Source organism: Pelodiscus sinensis, chromosome 8, assembly GCF_052426305.1.
Source record: "Pelodiscus sinensis isolate ZL-2025 chromosome 8, ASM5242630v1, whole genome shotgun sequence".
In the NCBI taxonomy this organism is placed as follows: Eukaryota; Metazoa; Chordata; order Testudines; family Trionychidae; genus Pelodiscus; species Pelodiscus sinensis.
The window spans coordinates 58,213,323-58,238,674 of NC_143059.1; the positions used below are offsets into that span (position 1 = coordinate 58,213,323).

Below are 25,352 nucleotides of genomic sequence, written 5' to 3' on the forward strand. Positions count from 1 at the left end.
AATGAAGTGCCCACCTTTCCACAGACCTTTTGTATAGGTCCGTCCTTAGGCATACCCAGCATAGATAGGGCACGACTGGTGCCCCAGATTTAGCGGTGCCCTAATAATACAGGTGCCTAGGGATGGGATTTTAAGCAGTCATGGGTAGCATGGGCTTCAGCAGCCCTATCCCCTGGCCATCTTCTCTTCCTGCCCCCTGTGGGCTTGGCCTGGGCTCTGGTAGTCCCCCTCCAGTCCCTGGCACACTCCTACATTCTGCAGACTCTCAGCCCAGCCCCTGCTCACCAGGCAGCAGCTGAGTGGTGCAGGCCAGAGGACTTAGGAGGAGCAAAAGGTGGCCATGCAGCTGGAGAGAAGCAGTGATTTTTCCTCTTCAAAGCACTGCTTCTCTCCAGCTTGCAGCACCGCTACTTGCTGCCTGCACCTCTGGCCTGAGGCTGCAGGTGAGCCTCAGGGTTGCCAACTCTCCCAGACCAGATGCTATAGCAGTATCCTAGAACAGTGTTTCTCAACTTTTTTTTATAAAGTACCCCTTTTTCAAAAAAGAAATTGTAAGTACCCCCCAGTATCTAGTTTTCAGACACACACCATTTTTTTTTCTACAATTGCAACACGTTTGTTTAAACAACTTAATCATAACTGGGCAGGCGATGACACGTTTGGGTCTAAAAAGTACAAACATCATAAAGCGCTGTAAAACTTACAACAAAAATTCAGTTTGCTCCAGATTTCAGTTCTGTTGAGGTACCCCCCAGCCCTCTTTCGAGTACCACTAGTTGAGAAACACGGTCCTAAAATCCTAGGGCTGGAAGAGACCCCTGGAATCCGGCCCTCTGCCCAGAGCAGGGGCGGGGATGCTGGTACTGGGCCGCTGGGGGCGTGGAGCTCAGCCCTACTTTTGAAAATCCCTCCCCGTACGTGGGAGCGCTGCTGCGCAGAGGCAGCGCCCAGAGGCCTCGCCTGGCGCAGGGGCTGGGCCTGGCTGCAGCCGCTTCTGCCCAGGCACGCCCCGCTGAGCCGGGGCCCGCTGTTCGCACCACGCCGCAGTCACGGGAAAGGGGCGCGGCGCTGCCGGGAGCGTGTAGCCCAGCCCCATGGATCTCAACTTGCGCTTCTGGAGCGTGGAGGGCAAAGTAGGGCGCGGGCCGGGGAGGGCGCGGGGTGCCCGTGGGCAGAGGGCAGCGAGGGGCACGGCCCGGCCGGGCGCAGGCTGGGGATCCTCTCCGAGCATGCCCGCGCTGGGGCTGCGTGGGGTCAGCCATGCGCACTGCGGGAAGGAGACTGTCTCCTGCAAATGCCCTTCGCTGCGCGCCTCCAGGTGGAGCGGGGCTAGTTCGCTACCGCGTTCTCAGACTAACGTGGCTGGTTTGCTGTGGCAGTAGCCACTGAACAGGTTGGACCCCAGGGTCCCGGCCCTTTAGGTTTGGGGCAGCGGCCGCTCTGAGATGTGGGGGGAGGCTGGCTGCAGATCCTCCCTTGTCTGCGTAACTGGCCCGTTTTACAGCTGTGCTTAGGGTCCCAGCCCTCCCCAAGTGAGGGTCTGATATATGTCACTGTACCCCATAAACAGTGTCCACGTTTTTCAACCCCGGCTGTCTTCTTACCCTCGCTTTAGCTTATAGCTCTCAGTGGGGTAGCCGCGTTCATTTGTAACTTTAAAAAACTTTTTAAAAAGTGGTCCTGTAGCACCTTGGAGACTAACAAATATACATACAAAACCCACTTCAGATGAGTGGAGCAAAAGGCACAGAAACCCCAAACTTCAAAGCAGAAAAAAAGGGCAGCGGGAAGGGGGGGGGGAGAGAGTGGAACCTGTCAATTATAGTGTTCCTGTTAAATGAGTCTAGTAGAGTGAGCTTGTAAGTTAGCTTATGAGATTCATTGGTGGGGTTTGTCTTCTTTTTTGGTTGATACAGCGCTCCTAGTCGGTGATGTCACTCATGCCACAGCCAGTATTTTTTACACAAAGTGGATAAGGCAAGGAAAGGAACCAAACCCCTGCCAAGATAAAGTGTATTTCTCCCCAGAACCTTAGCAGGCAGACTTGCTTTGTTGCAAGTTTGATGACCTCAAAGGCCACACCAGTTGGAAATAAAAAGTTTTTCTCGTAATGACTAGAAAAAGGTGGCATTGAGCTTGTGAATGTCATTCTATCTACCAGATTGTAACAAAAAAGGAGGCTGCAGTTGTTAGTGGAAATTAAAAAAAAAAAAAAAGGCTGAAGAACCAAAGTAGACGAGATTTTTGGTTTCTTTTTGCCAGCTACAGAAAAGAGTTAATTAAGTGGAACTGCAAAATATGTGTACAGTTTTCTTACTGTGTATTTTTATTAGTCTTTTTTCCAAAGATATCTTCACTGGTTAGATATTTTAGACCCTACACACTTACTGAAGTCTAAAGTAAGTACTTTACATCTTTTTACAAAACTACAGTGACTTGAATGTGACTTGAATGTGTGGGTGATGTGAAGTTGGCAGTGTAAACACAGGGGCTGCATCTAGACTGGCATGATTTTACGGAAATACTTTTAACGGAAAAGTTTTTCTGTTAAAAGTATTTCCGCAAAAGAGCATCTAGATTGGCACGGATGTTTTTGCGCAAAAAGTGCTTTTGTGCAAAAGCATCCGTGCCCAGTATAGACGCACTTTTGTGCAAGAAAGCTCTGATGGCCATTTTAGCCATCGGGCTTTCTTGTGCAAAAAATTAAGGTGCCTGTCTATACTGGCCCTCTTGCACAAGTATTCTTGCGCAAGAGGGCTTATCCCTGAGCGGGAGCGTCAAAGTATTTGCGCAAGAAGCACTGAATTCTTACATTAGATCGTCAGTGCTTCTAAAAATACATTGTATTGAGCCTTCCTACATAGTCTGCCTTTATCTAAATATTAGCTCTTACAATCTATTTAGACTTTCACAGCATAAGCTGTACAGGCTTTTAAGTGCATTTTTCTGTGAAATTTATCATTGAATTTGGGAGGAGGGGGGAACAATAGTCCCGCCCCATTTCAGGTACAGTACAAGAAGATGCAGTGCAAACTTCTGGGCTTCTCTGCGGTCCTTTTCCGCTATGGACCTGTCTAAGTTAAGTTAAAGCAACTTCTCTCAGATGCTTTTTGAGCTGTTCTGCTACCTGAAATCTCTGAAGTGGTGCCTGTTGCAGCCTGGTCCCCAATAGGCTTGTGAAGAGGTGCTCAGAAGACCCCTTCCCCATGTCTGACCTACACAGTGTCTACGCTGGGGGAATTCTTACCTAGCTGGTTTTAAGAGCCCCTTTATGCCACATAAAAGGTTAGGGAGGAATTCCACTCTGAGGGCAGATTCTCAGTTGGTGTAAATTGGCTTAGTTCCATTGAAGTTCATGGCCTTTCATCCCTGGAAACCAGGTCCAATAAAACACTTACATACATGAATAATCCTTATTAATGAGATAAATGCCAGTGAAATCAGTGTGGCTACTTGTTTGTGTACATCGGAAGTGGGGAACCTATTCTGGGTTGGGGGGCCACTGATCCACAGAAAAATCAGTTGGGGGCTGATGGCAGAGCAGCCTCTGTCGGAGGGGAGCTCGGGCCTGTCACAGACAGAGGCTGCTGCTGCCTCACACTGCTACCCCTTTATTAGAGGCAGTAGTGTGGGGTGGAATGGAGTGAAGTGAAGCCGTGAGCACATTGTTTTCCGATCCCCCACCCCCAGGGACCGTCAAATAATTGTGTAACTGCTAAGATTTGGTGCGATTACACAATTTTAAAATTAAATGTTATCTAATGTTCCTAATGAGCATGACATTCTAATTTTGTTTTTACAAGCACCAGGCCAGCACAACAGGGCTGGTGCAACAAAAAGTTTTGGATGGAAGAGCAGGGATGGGGAGGAATGTACTGGAAAAGAATGATTGATCTTTATTATCTTTATTTCTGGGTTTTTTTTTGTTTTGTTTTAGAATGACATAGAAGACTCCAGATTACTCTTAGAAACCAATCCTCAAACTCTTCAAGAGCCTTTACGGAACAAACAGGTATGTGATACTTACCCTCTAGTAAACCATTGAAATATATGTTTGTATACATCCCATTTGAAGTATTTGACTTTTAGCAGCCTGATTTAACTCTTGGGGCTTGGAAGGTTTTTCCTGAGTGATAAATGAAGAGTGTCCTTCTTGCTGGACTTCTAAAATGACTTCCTAGGTGCAGTAAATATAGTAAAATTATAGGAATGTCACTTTGCGTGTTACTCAACAGCCTAAAATGCCTGAGTTTGTGTGAATCAATGGAAACAGCTACAAGTGTTGTTTGAGCTCTTTTTATTTGGAACATTACCTGGTTCCATTATCACCAGGAATCACAACCTGTTACTACCCTGTTTTTAAGTTCTTAGCACTTTTTGGCATTTTTGCATGCATGTTGATACAAGTTATGCCCGACCGCACAGCTTTTGGCCACTAGTTGCTCTAACACTAGAATCTCAGAGTTATGGAAACTAGAGTTACAAACTGATCAGCCACACACCTCCTTTGGAACTGGAAAAGCAGAAGAAGGCAGCAGCAGAGACACAAAGCAAATAGAAAGCAGTACTGCATTTAAATGTAAACTACAAAAAAAAAAGGAAAGGTTAAAAAAAATTTCAAAGGTAAAGAAACATTTCTGGTTTTGCTTCATTTAAATTAAGATGGTTAAAAGCAGAATTTTCTTCTGCATAGCAAAGAATTAAAGTGATATTAAGTCAAGGTTCACTTGCAAATTTTCGGAAGTTCAATCATAATGTTTTGTTTAGCGGTATGAACAACCTACATTCCCAAGGTGTCTATAACTCTGAGGTTCTACTGTGATTAATTTGCACAGGCTGTTTGTAGGGATGTAAGTGAGTAGTCAACTACCCAATAAGCCTAGGGTTGTCAGGTAGTCGAGTCAACTACTCGTATTATCCCACTTCCCCCTTGCTGCCTCTATATTAGAGACAGCAAGGGGAGGGGAGCAGGAGCCGGTAGGGTTTCCAGATGGTTTCAACAAAAATACCGGACACACTTGACATTACATCACAATCTACATTACATCTTATTTAGAAAATACCGGACTTTTTTATTTTCTCATTTATATTTTTTCAATTTGTTTCCTGAACAGAGAGCTCAAATACTGGACTGTCCAGTTCAAAACCGGACACCTGGCAACCTTAGGAGCCGGTGCTGGGGGGAACTGGCTTAAAAGCCCATTTCCCCCCAACACTGTCTCCACAGTGCCGCCAGCCACCTTTCCCCACTCCCCCTTTTGCTGCAGAGGCAGCAGACTGAGTGGGAAGTGGCAGGGGAGGCTGCTCTGGCAACAGCCTCTGTTCACAGGGGTTCCCAACTCCCCACTGGGACCCCCCCTTGGAAAGAGGCTGCTGTTGGCTGGGACGGCAGCCAGCTCAGTCCCAGCTTGGGCCAGGTCTGGGACTAAACCCCAGTGCAGCTCTGTCATTGAAGACACAGTAGGAGCTGGGGGGAAAGCTGTTCAGCTCCTACTGCCATTTAAATTGCAAAGCTGCAGTGGAGTTTGGTCCCGGCGCAAGCCGGGATTGAGCCGGCTGACTGCCTCTATTAACTAATCGAGTAGTTGCTAGAATTTTTATCAACTACTCAATTAGTAAAATAATCACATTTTAACATCCCTAGCTGCTTGCTGGCTGCTAATATTTGTTTAAGAGCTAATACCTGTGTTTCTGTTTGAGTACTTGCTTTTTTAATTCAGTCATCATAACTGTTTCATTCATGAAGTATGTAGCCTTTGATTTCCATAAGCAATACTATAAAGTACTCCGAGACCCTGCTGCTGGAGCTCCCCGCTGTTCTCTCTTCTCTTCCCTCCCCGCCTCCCCCCACTGTGTTGCTAGGGCACCTTACTGTGCTCCTGCCCCGGCTGCCAGCCCTCCCTGTTCCTGGGCTCTGTGGTCCAGGAACATCCGTGGTCCATGCTGGACCATGGATGTTGCCAGACCAGGGAATCCTGGTCAAGGGAGGTACAATCTGTACTGAACTATTGAATCACTAGGTGGAATTCTCCTTTTGGTTCCTTACTGTCCCAGCGTGGTGTTTGGTAGTGCTGTGTTGCTAGAAGAGCCGCCTTTGGGATGAGATGTAAAATTAAGTCATGACCATTTGTAATTAATAAGACTTTCCTGGCCCTTTTTGGATGGGCTCATGTGTCTAGACTTTAAGCCATGTTAAGAGCTGGTTGCATTATGTCCTAAAATTCGTTTGCCATTTTTACTCATTCTCTGACCTGATGGTTTTCTGTGTTCTAATCCTGTTAGATGACAATGCCCAACATGTCAAGACAAAGTAAATGAAATGTTATGTTCAGTAGAAATTAGGGAGAGTTTTAGGGATAATATAATTAAATGGATGTGTGTGTGACATGCTATGCATTTCAGTTATCATTAGAGAAAGATGATACAAATAAAGTTAGAAATAAGATATTAGCCAATAAACCTCTTCTTAAATGCCATTTCTAATCTTATTTTTTAATCATTTAGGTAAAACAAGCCTGGATGCTAAGTCTGGTGAGTTTATAAAAGATGTTGGAATTTGTTCATATTTTTCATTTAGACTGAGAGAGATGTCCTAACTTTCTTTTCTTTTTCTTTAAGTCCTCTGTGCAACCTGGTACTGGCGAGATAATTCCTTTTGCGTTTAGACCACCAGGTCAGTTGCTGTAATAGAAACGGTTTCCAATGACTGAAACAGATGGGGGACCCCATCTAACTATAGAAAAACGCGTTCACTGTTCCTTATGTTAGTTATATTTATCTTACCAGTTGAAAACTATTCCTGTAGTTCTTTAAAGAAAATGTATTTGTATACATCCTTCACAAAGTTCATCTACTCAGAGCACTGTCTGAACTCAAACTCCCTAGGGGGAAATATACAGGCCAGTCAATATTTTTTGGCACTATGTGAACAGTACCCAAATCTCTCAGTGTATTGTGGTGCACTGGACTTTTACTTCATCCACAGAGCTTTGATCTGTCACACCCTGATTTATTCCAGACTAGCTGGGGTCTGTTCTGTGGGTAGAATTTGGTTGGGGGTAATGAAATAGTAAACTAGGATTGCAGAGTCTGGATGAGACACAAATATACTTTCACAAAGGCTTTTGAGAAAGTTGACCAAAGATACATGAATAACATAGCTGGAGTCAGCTACCTTAGGTTGAATTTCTGCAGCATCCTCACTGCGGAAGGTTGATGGGAGAAACTGTTCCATTGACCTCCCTTACTCCTTGGGTGTGTCTAGACTACATGCCTCCATCGACGGAGGCATGTAGATTTATTTGTTCGAAAAAGGGAAATGAAGCGGCAATTTAAGTAATCGCCGCTTCATTTAAATTTAAAAGGCTGCCCCGCTCTGCCGACAAACAGCTGATCAGCAGATTTTTGATCTGTTTGTCGGCAGATCAGGGCGGTCTGGACGCGCCGCGGTCAACAAGGAAACCTTTGTCGACTGGCGCAGGTATGCCTTGTGAAACCAGGTTTACCTGCGCCGATCGACAAAGGCTTCCTTGTCGACTGCGGCGCGTCCAGACTGCCCCGATCTGCCGACAAACAGCTGATCGGCTTTTTGTCGGCAGAGCAGGGCAGCCATTTAAATTTAAATGAAACGGCGATTATTTAAATCACCACTTCATTTCCCTTTTTCGAACAAATAAATCTACATGCCTCCATCGACGGAGGCATGTAGTCTAGACACACCCCTTGTGACCCAGTGGACTACCAAAGTCGACAGGGGCACGATCAGCAGTTGATTTAATCAGTCCTTACTAGACTCTTGCTGATCTCTGCAGCTTGGATCTCCCAGTAAGTGAATACAAGCCCTTGGTGATGCTTGTGCCTCCTAGTTGGGGAATGAGACACAAAGGTCAGGATTCAAACCACAGACCATGATGCTTTCTTTTGCACTAGTCGTACATGTTTCCTTTCCCCTCATCCCCAAGCCAACTACTTGGCCCCACAAGTTGATTTACTAAAAATGTTGTTTCTTCTTTTAGCTTTCCTCCCCATAGTCACCCCACTGGTGAGTAATGATGGAAGATTGCAATGGATCAATGTGTGTATTTATAATTATATACATTTTCAGAAGTGATGAGTCATTTTAGATGTCTCAGTTTCTAGATACTAGATGTTGAGTTGGACATCCAAAAATTGAGACACCTCAAACCGCTGCTCACTTTGCTTTTCAGATTTTCTAGAATGTTTTTCACACATGAAGGTCAATCATTCAGAAGTCATCTGTTGTAATTCATGAGGCACTTAGAACAACGCCTGACTTTATTTACCCAGAACAGCTGAATTGGATTTAGAGAGAGGCACAGAAAGCCTCACACTCTTCTGCTTGGTACATACATTTCAGGGTACTAATAAAAAAAACCTATGGATGGAAAATAATTATTGTAATAATACCCCAGAGTTTATGTACTTGGTATAGATGTCACAATTTGGGGAGTTTAATGAAAGAGTCCATATGTTAAGTAGGGGTGTTAGAAGCATGTAATTCAATAATGGTGTAGCCGACAAATTTTTTTGTTGGATACATGATTAACCGATAAGCAGCTCTGTATTTAAAAGAGCTTGAGAGCCTGTGCAGAAGCACGCTGGCTCAGTTCCAGCGCACACCTGGTCTGATACCTACCCCTGCTGCAGAGCCGGATACCTACCCCTGCCGCTATTGGACCTAGCACTGGGACTGAGCCAGCATGCTTGTGCACTGGCTCCCAAAATACTGTAAATGCAGAGCGCCGGGGGGGGGGGGGGGGGGGCAGGAGAGCGTGCGTAGCCAATAACATTAATCGATAAGCATCCGCTTATCAGTTAATTGTTTAACTGGATACACTATTACATCCCTAGTGTTAAGTTATTGAGCTAAATGTCCAGATTATTGTACAATCTGTGATACAGGTTGAAACTCTCTTAACTGGGATTCTCTGGTCTGGCAACAACGGTGGTCCGACGTGGATGTTGCAGGACCAGAGCGTCCCGGTGGATGGCTAGCAGCAAGTAAGGATCCCTGCAGGGCCAGTAGGGTAGTGGGCTTCCCGCAGGGAGCTGACGTCGGGGCTGGGAGACCTGGTACACGGCTGGGAGCTGCGGTGGCATGCCCAGCTGTCCAGAGCCCCAGCACACGGTGCATACAGTTGCCTGCACCTGGGCTGCCCTGCAGATCCATGGCAGTGATGGCTGCCCAATGGGTCGGCAGGGCAGCATGGGGAGCCGACTGGGAGGCCAGCAGCTGCGCCAAGGGGGCCAGCAGCAGGTGTCCAAAAATGACCTCCCCATGTCTGGCAAAATCCCTCATCCGGAACCAGTCAGGTCCCAAGGGTGTCAGGTCAGGGAGGTCTAACCTGTATTACCAAAATGTCTGGTCAGCATAGGTATTGCATTTAAAAGCAACAGTAAAACTGAAAGAAATTTCTATTGAATATCTACCTAGTATTCTTCAAAAAATAGGGCTAGATTAATCCTTGGCATAAACAAGTACCGCTCCTCATTGTCAAGTGCTGGGTATTAAACGAAGTGTGCATTACACATCCCCTTCTGTGGATTTCGACTCCATTCATTTAATAACTGCTGCATCTTGGCTGGCATCATGGATTGATCTAGTCATCTCCAGAACTGAAAGCATCACTCCTGACTGCTTGAGCCAAAGAGTACGTAGCTGAGAACTGTGACAGATTGGATCCAGGATAAATAAACTGGATCCCTCTCTGCTGTAACTGAATTTGGTCTATAAATCTAAAACTGTGGCCATCAAAAAGTAAATCCTTAACTTTAAGGATCAGGCCTGGGATCAAAACTAGGCTTTACCCTAGGGATGGGCAATAATTTTTGCCCAGGGGCCACTTCAAACATTTTTGAAGTAGCCCCAGAAGGGGCAGGGCCTAAATGGGAAGGGGGCGGGGCTACTTCATGGTCTGGGGGGAGCCCTTTTGTCACCCCTTCCCATTAGGCACCCATGCCCTGGAAGAGGTTTGGCATGCACTCCCGGGCCAATTAGGGCCTGAGGGCGGGGAGTATGGGAAGCCTCCTCCTGCCCTGCGAGGAGCACATGGCACTTAGAAGTGCCACAGGCTACTCACAAGGCCAGGCAGGGCGAAGGAAGCTTCACGCAGCTCCCCCATCCCCAAGCCCTGATTGGCCTGGGGGCGGGGGAGCATGTGAAGCCTCCTTCACTCACCTCCCCCGCCCCCCTGATCCCGCGAGCAGTGCATGGTGCTTCAAAGCACCACGTGCTCCTGGCAGGCCGGGAGGAGGCTTCGCATGCTCCCCCGTCCCCAGACCCTAATTGGCCTGGGGGCAGGAAAGCAGCAGGGCTTCCGCGGACCAGATCCACTCGCTTAGTGGGCCAGATCTGGCCATTGGAGGCCCTTTTGCCCACCCCTGCTTTGCCCTCTAATGAAGACTGAGTATCTGACTCATAATTATGTTCTTCTTTGTATCTAATATTTCTGTCTGACTGCATTTGTTTCTCTTTGTACCCCCCAGCTGTGAAGGTGTTTGTTATTGCTGATGTCAGAGTATATCACCCAGCTAGTCTCGTATCCACTGTTTGACTGATTGTATTTCTCTTTTCTAGTAAATGGGAAAGTAAATATGCACAGCGAAATGGAAGGGATATAGGGCTTGTTAGGTCTCTAAGAGCGAAAGGGGGAGCGTTCCCAGCAAGAAGTAACTGGTGTGTTTGCATATCAGCTCTCCTAATGACTCAGCTCGTTTGCTAGAGGCCTTTGGTGCCATTGTAAATAATAATAATAAATTGGTCTCCTTCACACTTAAATTAGCCACTACTATCCATAGGTTCCTGGATTCACTGAAACTAACTTTCCCTTGTTTTTTCCTCTTAGCTTTTTACTAGTTTACTGCCACACAGAGAAGCAAAGCACATGTTTATTTGGCAGGTAATAACCATTTTCATTCTGCAATTATAAGTGTTACACATGATCCAAAAATACACTGTTGTTTACATTTTCCTTTTCTGCAGTTCCTGTTTTACGCATACACTGCTGGATTCACCATAGCAAATGGAAATGCTACAGCTAAAGCTGAAGTATGTAGGGTTTTAAAATTTATTATTTTTAGTTGCCTGATTGCTGCTTTGAACATGAGCTGATGACACTGAACTTACATAGTGTATGTGTTCTGATTTTTAGGACATTCCATTGCCACAAAAGCAACTCCTTTTGTGCACAGGAACCGTTTTTTATGCAGCGAGTGTGGGAGTACGTATTTGCATGATCTCAATAATTACTTTCTGATACTTTTGCTTGGGGGACTAGTAATGGGATTGTCACAAGGCCTAGTACCCTCCAAGTCAGTTCTTCTAGAGCTCCAAGTTATCTTGCTAGTTTCGTCCCAGTACCTCTGTTGCAAACCTCTACCTTTGCTACTGACTCATTTTCCGCTGAGGTTAGAATTTAGTAGCTTTTTCTTGCTAGTATTAAATTCTTTTTTTATCATTCTCTGTTTTTTAGTCTAGAAAATAGAGAAGAAACCACAGAAGGAATTTTGCTTCTGCTAAAACATAAACTAATTTAGCAGGTCATCATGAAATATTACCACTTAGGTTCTAGATCCAAGTTCTTAGTTCACATCTACCTCTATAACTGACTCAGTTTAAATGCCCCAAGCTTGGTAGAAGTTTGGATTTGAAGCTATGAACTTTGGGAATGTTCAGTTTTGGGGGTTTGGCCTTAATCTGTTATTGGATTCAACATTTTAGATGTATGCGGATTTCAGACTAGTTCAGTCCTCACTAAATTCAAGCACACAAGAAATACAGGCAGTCCCCGGGTTACGTACAAGATAGGGACTGTAGGTTTGTTCTTAAGTTGAATCTGTATGTAAGTCGGAACTGGCGTCAGCCGCTGCTGAAACTGATCAGTTTCAACCGCGGCTGAATCTGGACGCCAGTTCTGACTTACATACAGATTCAACTTAAGAAACCCAGGCGTCCCCAAGTCAGGTGCTGCTGAAACTGATCAGCGGCTGATTCCAGGAAGCCTGGGGCAGAGCAACTCTGCCTCGGGCTTCCTGTAGTCAGCGCTGGTCAGTTTCAGCAGCGGCTGACTTGGGGACGCCTGGGGCAGAGCAGCTGGGGTGTTGCTGGGTTGGTCCAGTAGCGCGGCTCCTCAGCGCTACTGGAGCAACCCAGCAGCACCCAAGCTGCTCTGCCCCAGGCGTCCTGATTTAGCCGCTGCTGAAACTGACCAGCAGCGGCTGAATCAGGACGCTTGGGGCAGAGCAGCTGGGGTGCTGCCGGGTTGGTCCGGAGCGGCGCTGCGGGACCAACCCGGCAGCCCCCAGCTGCTCTACCTCAGGGGTAGGCAAGAAAAGCCTGGTCTGCTGGGGGGGGGGCACTAGCTGCACACACCCCCAGCAGACTAGGGAGACGGGGGTGGCGGGACCGCCCAAGTCCTCCACGGCTTTGCTCCGTCTTCCTGGTCTGCTGACCTGGGAGACGCGGAGCAAAGCCGCAGAGCATGCGGGCAGAGGGACAGTCCAGGCGCACCGCGGCTGTCCCACTGCTGGCGTGCTCCGAGGCTTTGCTCCCCATCTCCCTGGTCTGCTGGTCAGACCAGGGAGACGGGGAGCAAAGCCTCGGAGCACGCCTGCAGCGGGACAGCCCGGGCGCGCTTGAGCTGTCCCCCTGCGGGCGTGCTCCGCAGCTTTGCTCCTCGTCTCTCTGGTCTGCTGGTCAGGAGACGGGGAGCAAAGCCGCGGAGCACGCCCGCAGGGGGACAGCTCAAGCGCGCCCGGGCTGTCCCGCTGTGGGCGTGCTCCAAGGCTTTGCTCCCCGTCTCCCTGCAGACCAGGGAGACGGGGAGCAGGTTTTCTCGCCCCGGAGGACGGGGGCGGCGGACTGTGGCGCATCTGGGCGTCCCGCCGCTCCCGTCCTCCGGGGCGAGAAAAGCCCCGTTCGTAACTGCGGATCTGACATAAGTCGGATCCGCGTAACTCGGGGACTGCCTGTATAACTTCATTGATTGTACAGGCTGAACCTCTCTAATTTGGTACGCTCTGGTCTGGCAACATCTGTGGTCCGGCATGATATTAGTTAGCCGGATGTCCACTTATCATGGATGTGACTAAGTTTCCTGCAGTCCCTCAAAGTTTGTTTACAACCACCAGTCCTGGTTCTCAGTGTTCTATGCTATTATTTAGCTCTAATTTACCCCTAAATGTCTTCTAAGAGCTCAGTAAACAGTGGAAGTGTTGGTAATGCTTCTAGAGACTATTGACCTTCCATAATCTGACATATTCTCTGGTCGGTCAAGTCCCAAAAGTGTCGGACTACAGCAGTTCAACCTGTGTTACACTGTAATGGGCAAAACTACATGTTTGTGGCATGACTTTTATTGCTAAATAAACTTAGATGGTTTTTATTTCATTTTCCACAGCTAGTTACCATAAAGACCACATGTTTCATAAATATCTAAATAAACTGAACAAATGTTTTTATTCCCACTCAGAACTTTTTTTAATTTCACAGTTGACATTTTTGTAGTACATGTGCTGATACTGAGTAGTACAGAATACTGTCCACAATGCAGTTATTATTAAATACTATTTTATCTGATAAAGCTTTCATTTTCCCATTTTTTTTCTATAAAACATGTAATCACACACAAAAAAACCCAGCTATTAGAGAAAATTTGATTGCCTTAACACCAGATTTTTTTTTTTTTATCGGGCTAATTTTATCAGTAGCATTTAAAATACGAAGCCACAAAGTTTTCCTTTTCCAATCTGTGACCTAACTTTCATGATTGGTTTAATTATTAACAGCATATTTTATTGTGTTTCTTCTAAATTTCCTAGACATTCCCTACCTTTGCCATGAAACGATATGGACTGAATAGTCCTACTGTGAAAACGTTCTACAGAAGAATTTTGCCCATTCCACTGGTTGGTGAGTAAAAATAAATTACAAATAAATCGCTGTGGATTTGGTCTTGTATCTGTTACGGACCATGTTCTGCCATCAATCTTTCTTTAGAATGTTTATATTTTTTACATAGAACCAAACCAGGATATAAACTGTCATAAAATCCTGGAGTATTCGCATGATTTCCTATGCATGGATGTGCCACAGCTTTTTCTCCAATGTGTGACCCGTTTGTCAGTAAAGACGTTATCCTTGCAGTTACTGTTGTGGAAAGAGTGTTTCTAGTCAACTTTGTGAAGCTGTCAGCCTAAATTTATCAGTGGTACGACTCCATTAAGATGAGTGAAATTTCACTAGGGGTGAACTTGGCCTGTAATTTAATGGCTGAAGTTGCGCTCTTTACTGGCATGTTGTTTCCTATTGCCATTAAAAGGAAGTTGCAGCCCTTTTTTGTCTGTTACATGGAATGTAGTAGGGTTGTGGCTTCCCAAATGTGTTCTTCGGATCTGCTTAGAAGCCCGCTTTCGTTGGAAGAGAAAGGAAAATACTGAGAGTCTAAACCTACTTCAAGTTCTGGCACTGACTCCCTTCCCTTGGACTAGTCACTTAGAACTATGTGCCCCCATCTGGAAACTTCCTTAGTGATAGGAATGTTGAGGGTAATTGGCGACTATTGATCTTCGAAAAGGGCGAGGTATTGTGCTGCCAGCGTTACTGAACAGCCTGGCAAAAACTGAATGAAAAGATAAACCTAATATTTCAAAAAAGGCTAGATCGACTGGATTTCCCTGATACATCTGGACCATGCTGCTGTTCACAGCTCTTCAGTCACCTACAGAGTTTAGAACAGCAGTCTAAAACTTGTGACCCACAGGCCAGTTGGACAGCCTGAGGGGGAAAAGAGAAGGAGCCCCGGGGGAAGCAGAATGCACTGGGTAGGTGCACTCACTCCACTTCCTCTGCAGCTTCTGCCACCGCAGGTAGCAGAGGGGACACAGTTGCTGCTCCCCCTGGTGATCCCAAAAGCTGCGTGCTCTGGGGATGGGGCGCAATGGGAAGGAGAGGGCGTGGTGATGGCAGGAAGGGGCGGTGCTTGGGGGCCAGTCATGGACAGGTCCCCTCCCAGCCTACAAGGAGTCCTGCACTGGATTGCACAATCGCTGCAGCTGGGACTGGCCCACAGGCATGCATTTGAGAGCCCTGGCTTACAGCTTATTCTTGTTAAGAGTTTTGTTATGACAGCTGAGGCAGGAAACCCACTGGTCTCTCCACTCTTCCTAGTCTGTATCCCCTTGTGTTGTTAGCCTAGGGTTGCAAAACTTTTGTCAGTGACTGACATGACACTGGACGTTTTAAGACCATGGACAATGCTAGTTGAGAAGGAAGTGAAATATTCTTGGGCTGTGTCCCAGGTGAGTGGGAGTGCTCTGAATTAAAGCACTGAAGCACATTATTTGAGGCTTGCAACTATGGAGTGAAGTACCTGATTGGGTTCTTTTGATCCTGTTGCTGAGCAGTGGGCAGCTTAGTGCAGCAGGCTGGTACTTGGATTACCTAGATTCAATTACTCTCTCTTGTCATTCGTTTGCTGGATGACCTCGGGCAAGTCATTCCCCCTCCCTGCGTCTCAGTCGCCCATCTGTAAAATGGGGATAATGATCGCCTTTTGTAAAGCACTTTGAGATCTATTGATAAAAAGCACTAAACAGCTAGCCATTATTTCTCTATATGAGCATTACTGAAGTACTAACATTAAACCCTGCAAACTTTGCCCACTGGCAGATCCTTGAACTTACACAAAGCCGTACAGGGATTTGTCAGCATAGGGCAGTGTGCAGGATTGCTCACATTCTTGTATCAAGATGCTCAAGATTTGGTGCAAAACCTAAGATGGATTTTCAGGGGTTGGTCTCTTCTTTGGTTAATCCAAAGTACAACTCACAGGATTCATCCCTGGAATTTTTAAAAGTGCATTAATTATAAATGTCCTAATATTGAGTTGGTAAAATCTAATCAAAGCAAAACAACTTTGGAAAAACTAACCAAGCCAAAACCTTTTTACTTTTGCAGCTGGCCTGAGTGCACTTAATGTGATGATTCCCCGAGGAGTTGAGTTTGAGGATGGAATCGAAGTGATGGACAAGAATGGCAATGTCATCGGAGTGTCACAAAAAGCTGGGATGAAGGTAGGCAAACCAGAGATGTTTATACTGGCTTGTTTTCCCTCCCAGTGAAAAGCTTGTCTTAATATTGAGAATAAAGTGAATTAACTGTATTGGAGCCAGAAACATCCCTGTTCTAATCCAAGCTTAGCCACAGATCTGTTCTATATACTTAGACAAATTCCTTCAAACCAGCTCTGGACAGATTTACAGGGGATAGAGACCCCCGTCAATCCCAGTGTACCCAATGCTATGGCCAGCCACAGTGGCAGAAGCACAGGCATTCCTTCTGTCCTCCTAACCTTCGTTGTGCAGACGGCCACAAAAGGGGGGAGAAGGCTGCATGTGGGGTGGAGATGCAGGGGGAGATGAGTCACTTGGAGTCCATGGAGCAGGTAAAACTCAGTATCTTTTAAAAGTCAGGCTACTTATGCAAGGCTGAACTAATTGTAAAATAATTGCTATGTCAAGTGAGTCATATAATGTATCAATGGGAACCTCCTCTTTTTGAGGTAACATACATCCTACAAGTGGTATACTCAATAGTTTAGTTTCCCTTTTAGAAAGAAATCCTGCCAAACATTTTGAGCCTGCACGTAACTGTTGCATGAAATCTTAGTGTGGTATAGCTCCTAGGAAAATGGGAATATGGCCCATGACTAGCTCTGGTAATACAAATAAGTTACCAAGACTAAAAGCAAAGCTGCATGTGCAGGTAGCTCTAACTTGAATCACATTTTTCTTAGGCAGTACGAGAAACAGCTTTATCAAGAGCAGCCTTGTTTGGGACAGCAATACTTATTCCGGATTCTCTTTTATACTTCATAAAACGGTAAGAGGCGCTACTCCTGAGGTGTGTAGCTGTCAAGTTCTTGGGTGTAGTTCAGACCAGCGAAGGGTTCTGTTACTACCTGCTCTGCAAGCTTGGGTGCCTCTCAGTGCTTTGCTGTTTCAGCTCCACACATGGACCACTCACAACCAACTTATAAATCACACCTTGAGTCTTTTTGTAGTTGTAAGGCTGATTCACTAATTCTAACCCCCCGGGGTCTGTCAGCAACATGCTACTCACAGTCTGGCTTCCACCAGCATTGGTTACTGTTTGCAGCATGACCCCAACAAGCTCCCAGTCCCAAATTTTCCCCAAAACAGGTGTTCTGCATAGGGATGTAAGTGACTAGCCAACTATCCAACAAAAGCTTTTCAGACAGTCAGCACACTAGTCAACTAGTTGTCCCCCTCCCCTTGCCGCTTCTTTCAGAGGTGGAGGTGTTGGGGGGGTGGGAGGAGGGAGAGATGGCTTAAAAGCCAGTTTCCTCCATCTCCATGGGAGGAGGCAGTGGCACAGCAGTGGCGTTCCACCATCGAAATGTACAAGGGTCCCTGCTGGGGCTCTTGTACATTTCGAAGCAGAAGTGCCACAGGGAGACTGGGACCAGCAGGGGACTCAGAGTCAGAGTCCCCATTGGCCTCAGGCTCCATGAGACGTTTCAGTACAGGCAGTCCCCGGGTTACGTACAAGATAGGGACTGTAGGTTTGTACTTAAGTTGAATTTGTACTTAAGTCAGAACTGGCGTCCAGATTCAGCCGCTGCTGAAACTGACCAGTGGCTGACTACAGGAAGCCCGAGGCAGAGTTTCTCTGCCCCGGGCTTCCTGGAATCAGCCGCTGATCAGTTTCAACAGCAGCTGAATCTGGACGCCTGGGACAGAGCAGCTGGGGCGCTGCCAGGTTGGTCCCCGCTGTGCCGCACCTCGGCGCTGTGGGGACCGACCCGGCAGCACCCCAGCTGCTCTACCCCAGGTGTCCCCAAGTCAGCTGCTGCTGAAACTGCTGAAACTGATCACCGGCTGATTCCAGCAACTCTGCCTTGGGCTTCCTGTAGTCAGCCGCTGGTCAGTTTCAGCAGTGGCTGACTTGGGGATGCCTGGGGCAGAGCAGCTGGGGTGCTGCTGGGTTGGTCCAGCCACTGGTCAGTTTCAGCAGCACCCCAGCTGCTCTGCCCCACGTCCTGATTCAGCCGCTGCTGAAACTGTCCTGCAGCGGCTGAATCAGGACGCGGGGCAGAGCAGCTGGGGTGCTGCCGGGTTGGTCCAGTAGCGCCGAGGAGCGGCGCTGCGGGACCAACCGGCAGCGCCCCAGCTGCTCTACCACAGGCGTCCGCGAGAAAAGCCTGGTCTGCTGGGGGGCGAGGGGGCGCACTAGCTGTGCCCCCCACCCCTCCCCCCAGCAGACCATGGAGATGCAGGCGGCGGGACCGAGACGCGTCTGGGCAGTCCTGCCGCCCGGGTCCTCCACGGTTTTGCTCCACGTCTCCCTGGTCTGCTGGGGGGGGGGGAGGGGGGCAGCAGACCAGGGAGACGCGGAGCAAAGCTGTGGAGGACGCGGGCGGCGGGACCGCCCAGACACGCCGGGGTCCCACCCGCATCCTCCGTGGCTTTGCTCCGCGTCTTCCTGGTCTGCTGGGCCCCCCCCCTCCCCCCAGCAGACCAGGGAGACGCGGAGCAGCTTTTCTCGCCCTGGAGGACGCAGGCGGCGGGACCGCGGCGCGTCTGGGCGGTCCCGCCGCCCGCATCCTCCGGGGCGAGAAAAGCCCCGTTCGTAAGTACGGATCTGACATAAGTCGGATCCGCGTAACTCGGGGACTGCCTGTATTTGAAATGCACAAGAGCCCCTGCTGGGGCACGACTGTTTGATTAGCTGATTAATCCAATTTTAACATCCCGAGTTCTGCACTGTCCAGTCCTCTCCTTTACAGTTCAGTTATTAATGGGTTGTGGCCCCTGTAAAGGGTCAATATTAAACAGTTTGTTGCATAGCTGGAGTCCCAAGCAGTTCAGTTTAAACACTACACTGGATTGGTTTAGATTAATCAATCAATGTTATTAACAAAAGAAGATAGGATTTTAAGTGAATTCAGATGTCCAGGGTAAAAGTTAGAAGTAGCTACAAGAGAAATTAAAGATAAAACACTTCCTAATGCCTAAAATTTGACCAACTGGAGTTGGCTCAAGGTAAAATTTTTACTAGTCACCACATATTCCCAGCAATTTGGCTGACCAAATTCTCAGGACAGAATCTGTTCTGCCCCTCTGTCGTTGTCTTCCCTCCAGCCCCCTAAAGTCCTAGGGCTGGTTCCTTTGTCATCTTAGGTGAAGAGAAGAGAGATCAGCTGGGGTTTTCAGCCCCTTTCTTTTATAGACCAGTTAACTTTTGAAGTGGGTTCTTCCAAGGGTTGCCACACAAAGCAAAGTTTATTCAAACAGTAAAGAAGGTGACCTGGTCTGATGATGAAGGAGGCTCCATGCTCTTTCTTTTCAACTGTGTTTACTAATTTGGTCTGTCTGCTACCATCTCCTCTCCCTGCTTTCTCAAGGACCCTGTTTACTATTTACATGTAAATTGAGGTAAACACACATTTACACATTCCTTCATTTAAGATGCTTCTGTCTAGGAAGGGCTGTTGTGTTTTTGACCATGTCCTAAAAACATTATACATTATTATATCATGTTACTATGAAGATTTCAGCATGTACATAGCAAGTTGTTAGTTTTTAATGATTCCTCAGAAGCATAAATACCAAGCTGCTTTCTATTCCACTGGGAAGGGCATTAGAATCCTTAACTATTCTTTGCTTGCTTGCTTTTTCTTTTTCTTTTTGAGGTTTACTTGTATTGCTACAGTGTATGCTTGTGTATAGACAATGCCAAGGAAGCAATTTCATTGAACTGAGAACTTACACCCGTGGTCCCAACCTGGTGCCCGCGGGCGCCATGGCGCCCGCGGGCCCCTTTACGTGCACCCACAGAGCAACCTGGGCTGGCCCTACCCCCGGGCGTGCAGCAGGTGCCAGCCCCAGGCGCAAGGCCGGCCCCAGCTGCGCCGCGCGTGCCCTTGCCGGCCCTGGTCCTGGCCCTGGCCTTGGCCCCGCCCCCGGGTGCACCGCATGTGCCTTTGCTGGCCCTGGCCCTGGCCTTGGCCCCACCCCTGGGTGCGCCACGCGTGCCCTGGCCCTGGCCCTGGCCCTGGCCCTGGCCCTAGCCTTGGCCCCGCCCCCGGGTGTGCCACGCGTGCCCTTGCCGGCCCTGGCCCTGGCCCCGGCCCCGGCCCCAGGGTCGCCACGCATGCCCTTGCCGGCCCTGGCGCCGGCCCTGGGGGCGCCGTGCGTGCCTGCACCGGCCACGGCCACGCGGAACCTGGGCAGTCCCTGCCCGGGATCGCTGCACATGCCACTGCCGGCCTCGGGCGTGTGGCGCATGCTTGGCCCCGCCCCCAGTCACGTGGCCTGTGAGTGGCCCTGCCCCCGTACGCACAAAAGTGAGCAGCCCTGCCCCCAGGCGCCCGGCAGCCCCAAAAGGTTGGGGTCCACTGACTTACACAATAAAAATCCTTTGCTGGGGTTCCTATGTGCTAATCTGCTTATCAGTGTTTTTGATGCAGCCTGTGTTGGGAAAGCCGCTAGCAGGCCCTTGCCACTTTGTTTACCTAAAAGGTCCATAGCCACGGAGCCTCGTGGCTCCTATTGTCTCCAGTTTGCCGTTTTCAGACAAAGGGAGCCGGGGGAAGTGGCTGTTTAGTAATTGTGTACAGTGTGACAGGATCATGCTTCCAAGTACTGGCTAAATAGAACAGAAATAGATAAAATGATCAAAGAAAAACAAATCTGAATTAAAGGACTGAGACGTTTTAAATCCATAATAGTACTTTCTGGTTTTGCTGCTTATGTCACACTTAGGGACGTTAAAGAGCGGTTAATTAGGTAACCGTGTATCTGTTGAAAATCTTGGCAGCATGTAACGGTGTAACTGCTTGCTTTGCAGTATAAAGCTTATCAGTATAAGCTGCAGTATAAAGCTGTATCAGAGCCCACAGCCCGGGGCGGAAGCTGGCTCCCTGGTAGCTGGGCCAGGAGTATAAAGCTTATATCACAGAGCCCACAGAGCAGCAGGCTCCATAGAAGTGGGGCCAGGAGCTGGCCTGTAACCATCATTGTTACCAACGAGCTCATATTTATTAGTTAACAGTTTAAATGGTTTATAATGTTACATCCCTAGTCCCACTATTGTCCATTGCTGGACATTAATGCACGATCACAGCCAAAATAGTGCTAACGACAACTATATGCACATGGTAGGGAGCAAGGGAAGAGCAAGAACCTAAGTTACATAATAAAGAAAACACCCAGCAATGAATGTAAAATTATTTGACTTACTACTGCGCGATAGCTTTAATTTTTCCCCTGTAAAAATAGTATTTAATGTCATTTGTTTCACTAGCTGTTCTGGTTTAACAGTTAAGCATGTCAGGTTTGCTTTGAACAATAATTCATCTTCCTAACTCTTTTGACAGCACACACTACTTAGTCAGAAATCCGCAAGCGTTGCCTGGAATGAGAATGATTCTGACTTTTTTAGTATTGGGCATGATGCTACCGGTTTCATTTAGCATATTCCCACAGTTGGGAAAGGTAAGTCGATTTATCCAAACTCTGGTCGTCTTGTTTTCTAGATAACCTTCTAGGACTGATTGCTAGATGGAACATCGACCATATGTCTCATCTCAAAACCTTAAGATGAGGTGGTGATAATCAGCAGGATTAAAATGACTACAGTACTCAAAATGAATCCGTGGTTTTAAATTGTGATGTTGCTTGCTAGATTCAGTGAGGCCCAGATTCAGTGTACAATTAATGTGTGGTGAGAGTAGTTATTTTATGTACATCATTCAAATTTGTCTTTTCAATACTACACAATAGGCTGAAGCAAGCAATGTAGCTCTATCCCTAGAGTTCTTTGTGATCAACAAAACTTCCCTCCTAGGGTTGTTTACTTTTTAATTTCAGTCCTGAAATTAGCAAGGGTCCTCTGGAATGCTTGTACTTATCATGACAGTTCTTTTTTCCTCAGACTGAAAGCCAGTATATCAAACAAGAAAACCAGAGGATAGATTATATTCTCTTCTGTATAACTCTGTTTCCCATTCCACACAAAGGGAGATGTTTAAATCAGTCCTTTACTTTCCTCCCATCAATGCCTTGCTAGACACCTAACTAGTCCCAGCAACCTTGGAAACTAGACTTCCATAAGTCTGTGAATGGGAGTTCCAATTAAGTACCCTGGAACTCCAGTCTTACGCCCTGAACAGAAAGAGGAGTCTGGGATTCCTTCCAAGATCATGTTCTGTCCCTCAGTACCCATGTTCAAAGAACTCATCCAGAAAACCATCCCATGGGATAGCACAGATCCGGGAGTAGTCCCTTGCTAATGTTAAAGGCCTAGTGTATCCTGTTATATCTTTTACAGTAGCAAAGGTAGAGTTAGATTGATGGAATTTCTGAAGCCATATGATGGAAAATATAAGTGGCTTGTTCTTTTTTTTCCACTTTATGATTTATTCACCATGTAGTGGAAGTTACTAGTTATAGTATAAAAGCCACCCAAATTATATCAAATGACAACTGCCTCATACTCAGAGTTAGAAATTACGCTGTAAGATAGATAAAGCATTTCTTTACATTTGCGGGAAGATAATTTAAAAAAACCCACAACAACCCAGCAGCCAAAACCCACACCTGTCAGTCTTGTTTTTAATTCAGTTTTATTACATGTTTTAAGTTATGTAAAGTTTGGTGTAGATACAGTTTTGACTTGGCATCTGTTATGTCACTGGTGTCCTAAATTTAATCCTCTTGTTTGTTTCAGATAAATCGAGATGATCTTGAAACAGAGATTTTGTCATCTACAGAAGAAACTGAGCTTTTTTACAACAGGGGGTTTTAGGGAATGGCTTTAACTTATTATAAGTGTGCTTTTGTTCACAATGAATTTCTAGGTCCATACAAAACTTCAAACCGAAAGTAATGTGTATAGTGCATTTTGAATAATGAAGTCATAGGTGATGTGAGGGTAGGACTTTGAACTGGGCTTGGAACAGTATGTTTTTAAATGGGCAGACTAATCTAAGCCAACTGCAGGATTCCCCCATACAATCCAGTGTGTGAACGCAACTTAATAATGTCTATACTTTAGATGTGATTAACTCCAGAAAGAGAAAAATATTGTATTACTATACCCATCAGAAACATCCATGATTCTGTACTTCCTCCCATAACAATGTGGTAGATTTCCTACTTATTAAAACCTATAACTGCACATTAATTATAAGAAAAAGCTTTATTTTCCCATTGTTCATTCTTTTGAGATGCTACACAGGGAAGATGACTGGTAAAAGGATAAAATTCAGCTAAGGAAGGGAGGTGTTCTCCTTTCATACAAAGCTTTTAATGCTTCTTCACACTTAGTGACTCAAGTAGCAAAGTTGTATTAATATTTCCATCTGGGGAGCTGACTTTGAGCCCAGGATGTAGAATAACAGCAAGATTATGTCTCTCCCATTCCCTTTCTAAAAATAGAAGTCAATAGACTTGATCAAGGGATAAAAAAATTAGTGACTTGTGGAAGTGAGGTTGGATTTACTGGTTAATGAAATGACTTTAAAACAGCGCAACCCTGATGGTAACACAACTTTGCTTCGACGTAATTGGGAAGATGTTCAGAGAGAGAGTGTCCAGAAACAAACTACAGAATGAACCTCATGAACTTCTCTTCACTCTTCAGATGAAAGTTTTGAGGCCTGATTCAAAGGCCCCTCAAATCAAAGGAAGTCTTTTTCCTTGACTTCAGTGGGCTTTGTGTCAAACCTGAAGAAGACAGCAACCGTGGCTTTCTGATCTTATGTTAAGAAGGGTTAGAAATAAATTCTTCTTTCTACAGACTGGCTGTATTTATCTAAATTAGCTTGCCTGTGAAAACTTCTGCAGAGAAGAGAATTAAGGCCTATTTCTTGCATTATTATTGCTTCAAACAACGTAGGCAGGTGTATCTACACTAAGGAGAAAAGGGTGCCAGAGCAAGTAGCTCCTCCAATATGCAGGAGTTTCTATAAGGAGACGGGGAAGTATGCTGAACACGTGTGGGGAAGGTATGGGTTAATCCCTAACCTTGTTTGTTATTTCTTATTCGCTGTTCCTCCACGTAACCGAGAATGATGAGGAAAAACATACCGATCTTTCATGGTGTGTAAGGCAAGTAGTTACAGCACACCACCAAATAAGAGTATCCAGCTGCGAGGTAGTTATGGAGCTGTATGGGAAATGGAACACAGCAGAATCATGGTTAGCAAGGGGCCCTCTAACTCCATTACTGAAGCAGCTGTACAAGGTGTGAGGCTACCCAGGCTTCAGGTGATAATGCCTACAGCTTATCAATTATTTAATAATGGATTTGACAGATCTAGTCTAAAGAAAATACCTCTCTCACATAAGCACCTTCGGCCCTGTCTGTGCCACTGCACCTGAAAGAGGCATACGGCAAATCCCTGCCATTTTAAATGGGAAGGTTCTCATTTTCGCTTCCTGTGTAACCATCATGAAGTCCTTACAATTCCTCCTTAAAGGAAAGCAGAGGCCCAGAACAGAGGAAGGCACAAAAGCAGCTGGTAGGAAAACAGCTATTTTTTCAGAATTTGTGGCATGTTAGCAAAACTGTAAACTAGGAAGGTAAAGGAATGTCTGTTTAATCTCATTACAGTATCCCGACCACCACTTAATATTGCTGCATTTTCCATAATCAATTCTATATTTCCTCTTGCCTGTTTATATTTAAAGTTACATTAGGGCTTTTGCTGCTCCTACAGATGTATTCTGGCTGTGGTAATACACAGTTTTCCAAAGAAATATACTGTAAAAACTCAGCTAGTAATAGAGAGAAAAATAAAGCTCTTCTGTCACAGCAGTGGCTGCAAAAAAGTACTGCATGGATTCAGGTGATGGTTCACTGATGTGACTGTTTATAAAAGGGTTGTTTCATCATTATTCCTTTACTAGCAATATACTGAAGGTAAACACAGAAGGGCCTTAGATGTGTTCTTGACGCACCTATGTAACACCTGTTGTTGTTAAGAGTATACCCTTTTTTTTTTACAATGGTTAATAGCCACAGTAAAGGCTAGTGTGGACAATTTAGAAAGCAAAGCAGAAGTGCTATAATGGACAAGATTGAAACAAACCCAGATTCATAAATTCCAAGGCTGGATGGGACCACTTTGATCATCCAGACCAGTGGTTCTCTACGTGGGCCATATGGTTCCCCAGGGGGGCCACGTGGAAAAAAACAGAACATTAGGGGGCCACAGTAAGTTTTTGAGGGGGGGCACCCAAACTTAACTGCCAAACGTATGATGGATGAGGCTCAGAAGGGGGCCATGAGCAAAAAAAAGGTTGAG

At 46.4% G+C, this 25,352-nt stretch overlaps 1 protein-coding gene across 1 annotated transcript; it reads left to right on the top strand.

The window, feature by feature from the left end:
- Window positions 1-958: 958 nt before the first annotated feature.
- On the top strand, window positions 959-23,841 carry SFXN4 (sideroflexin 4). The gene is made up of 14 exons (XM_006111388.5): window positions 959-1,133; window positions 2,334-2,399; window positions 3,938-4,012; window positions 6,505-6,531; window positions 6,619-6,673; window positions 8,016-8,041; window positions 10,866-10,919; window positions 11,003-11,068; window positions 11,172-11,240; window positions 13,840-13,930; window positions 15,977-16,092; window positions 16,815-16,900; window positions 21,420-21,537; window positions 22,772-23,841. The coding sequence occupies exons 1-14, from the start codon at window positions 1,095-1,097 to the stop codon at window positions 22,847-22,849; spliced, it is 966 nt and encodes a 321-aa protein (XP_006111450.3). The 5' UTR covers window positions 959-1,094; the 3' UTR covers window positions 22,850-23,841.
- Window positions 23,842-25,352: the final 1,511 nt, after the last annotated feature.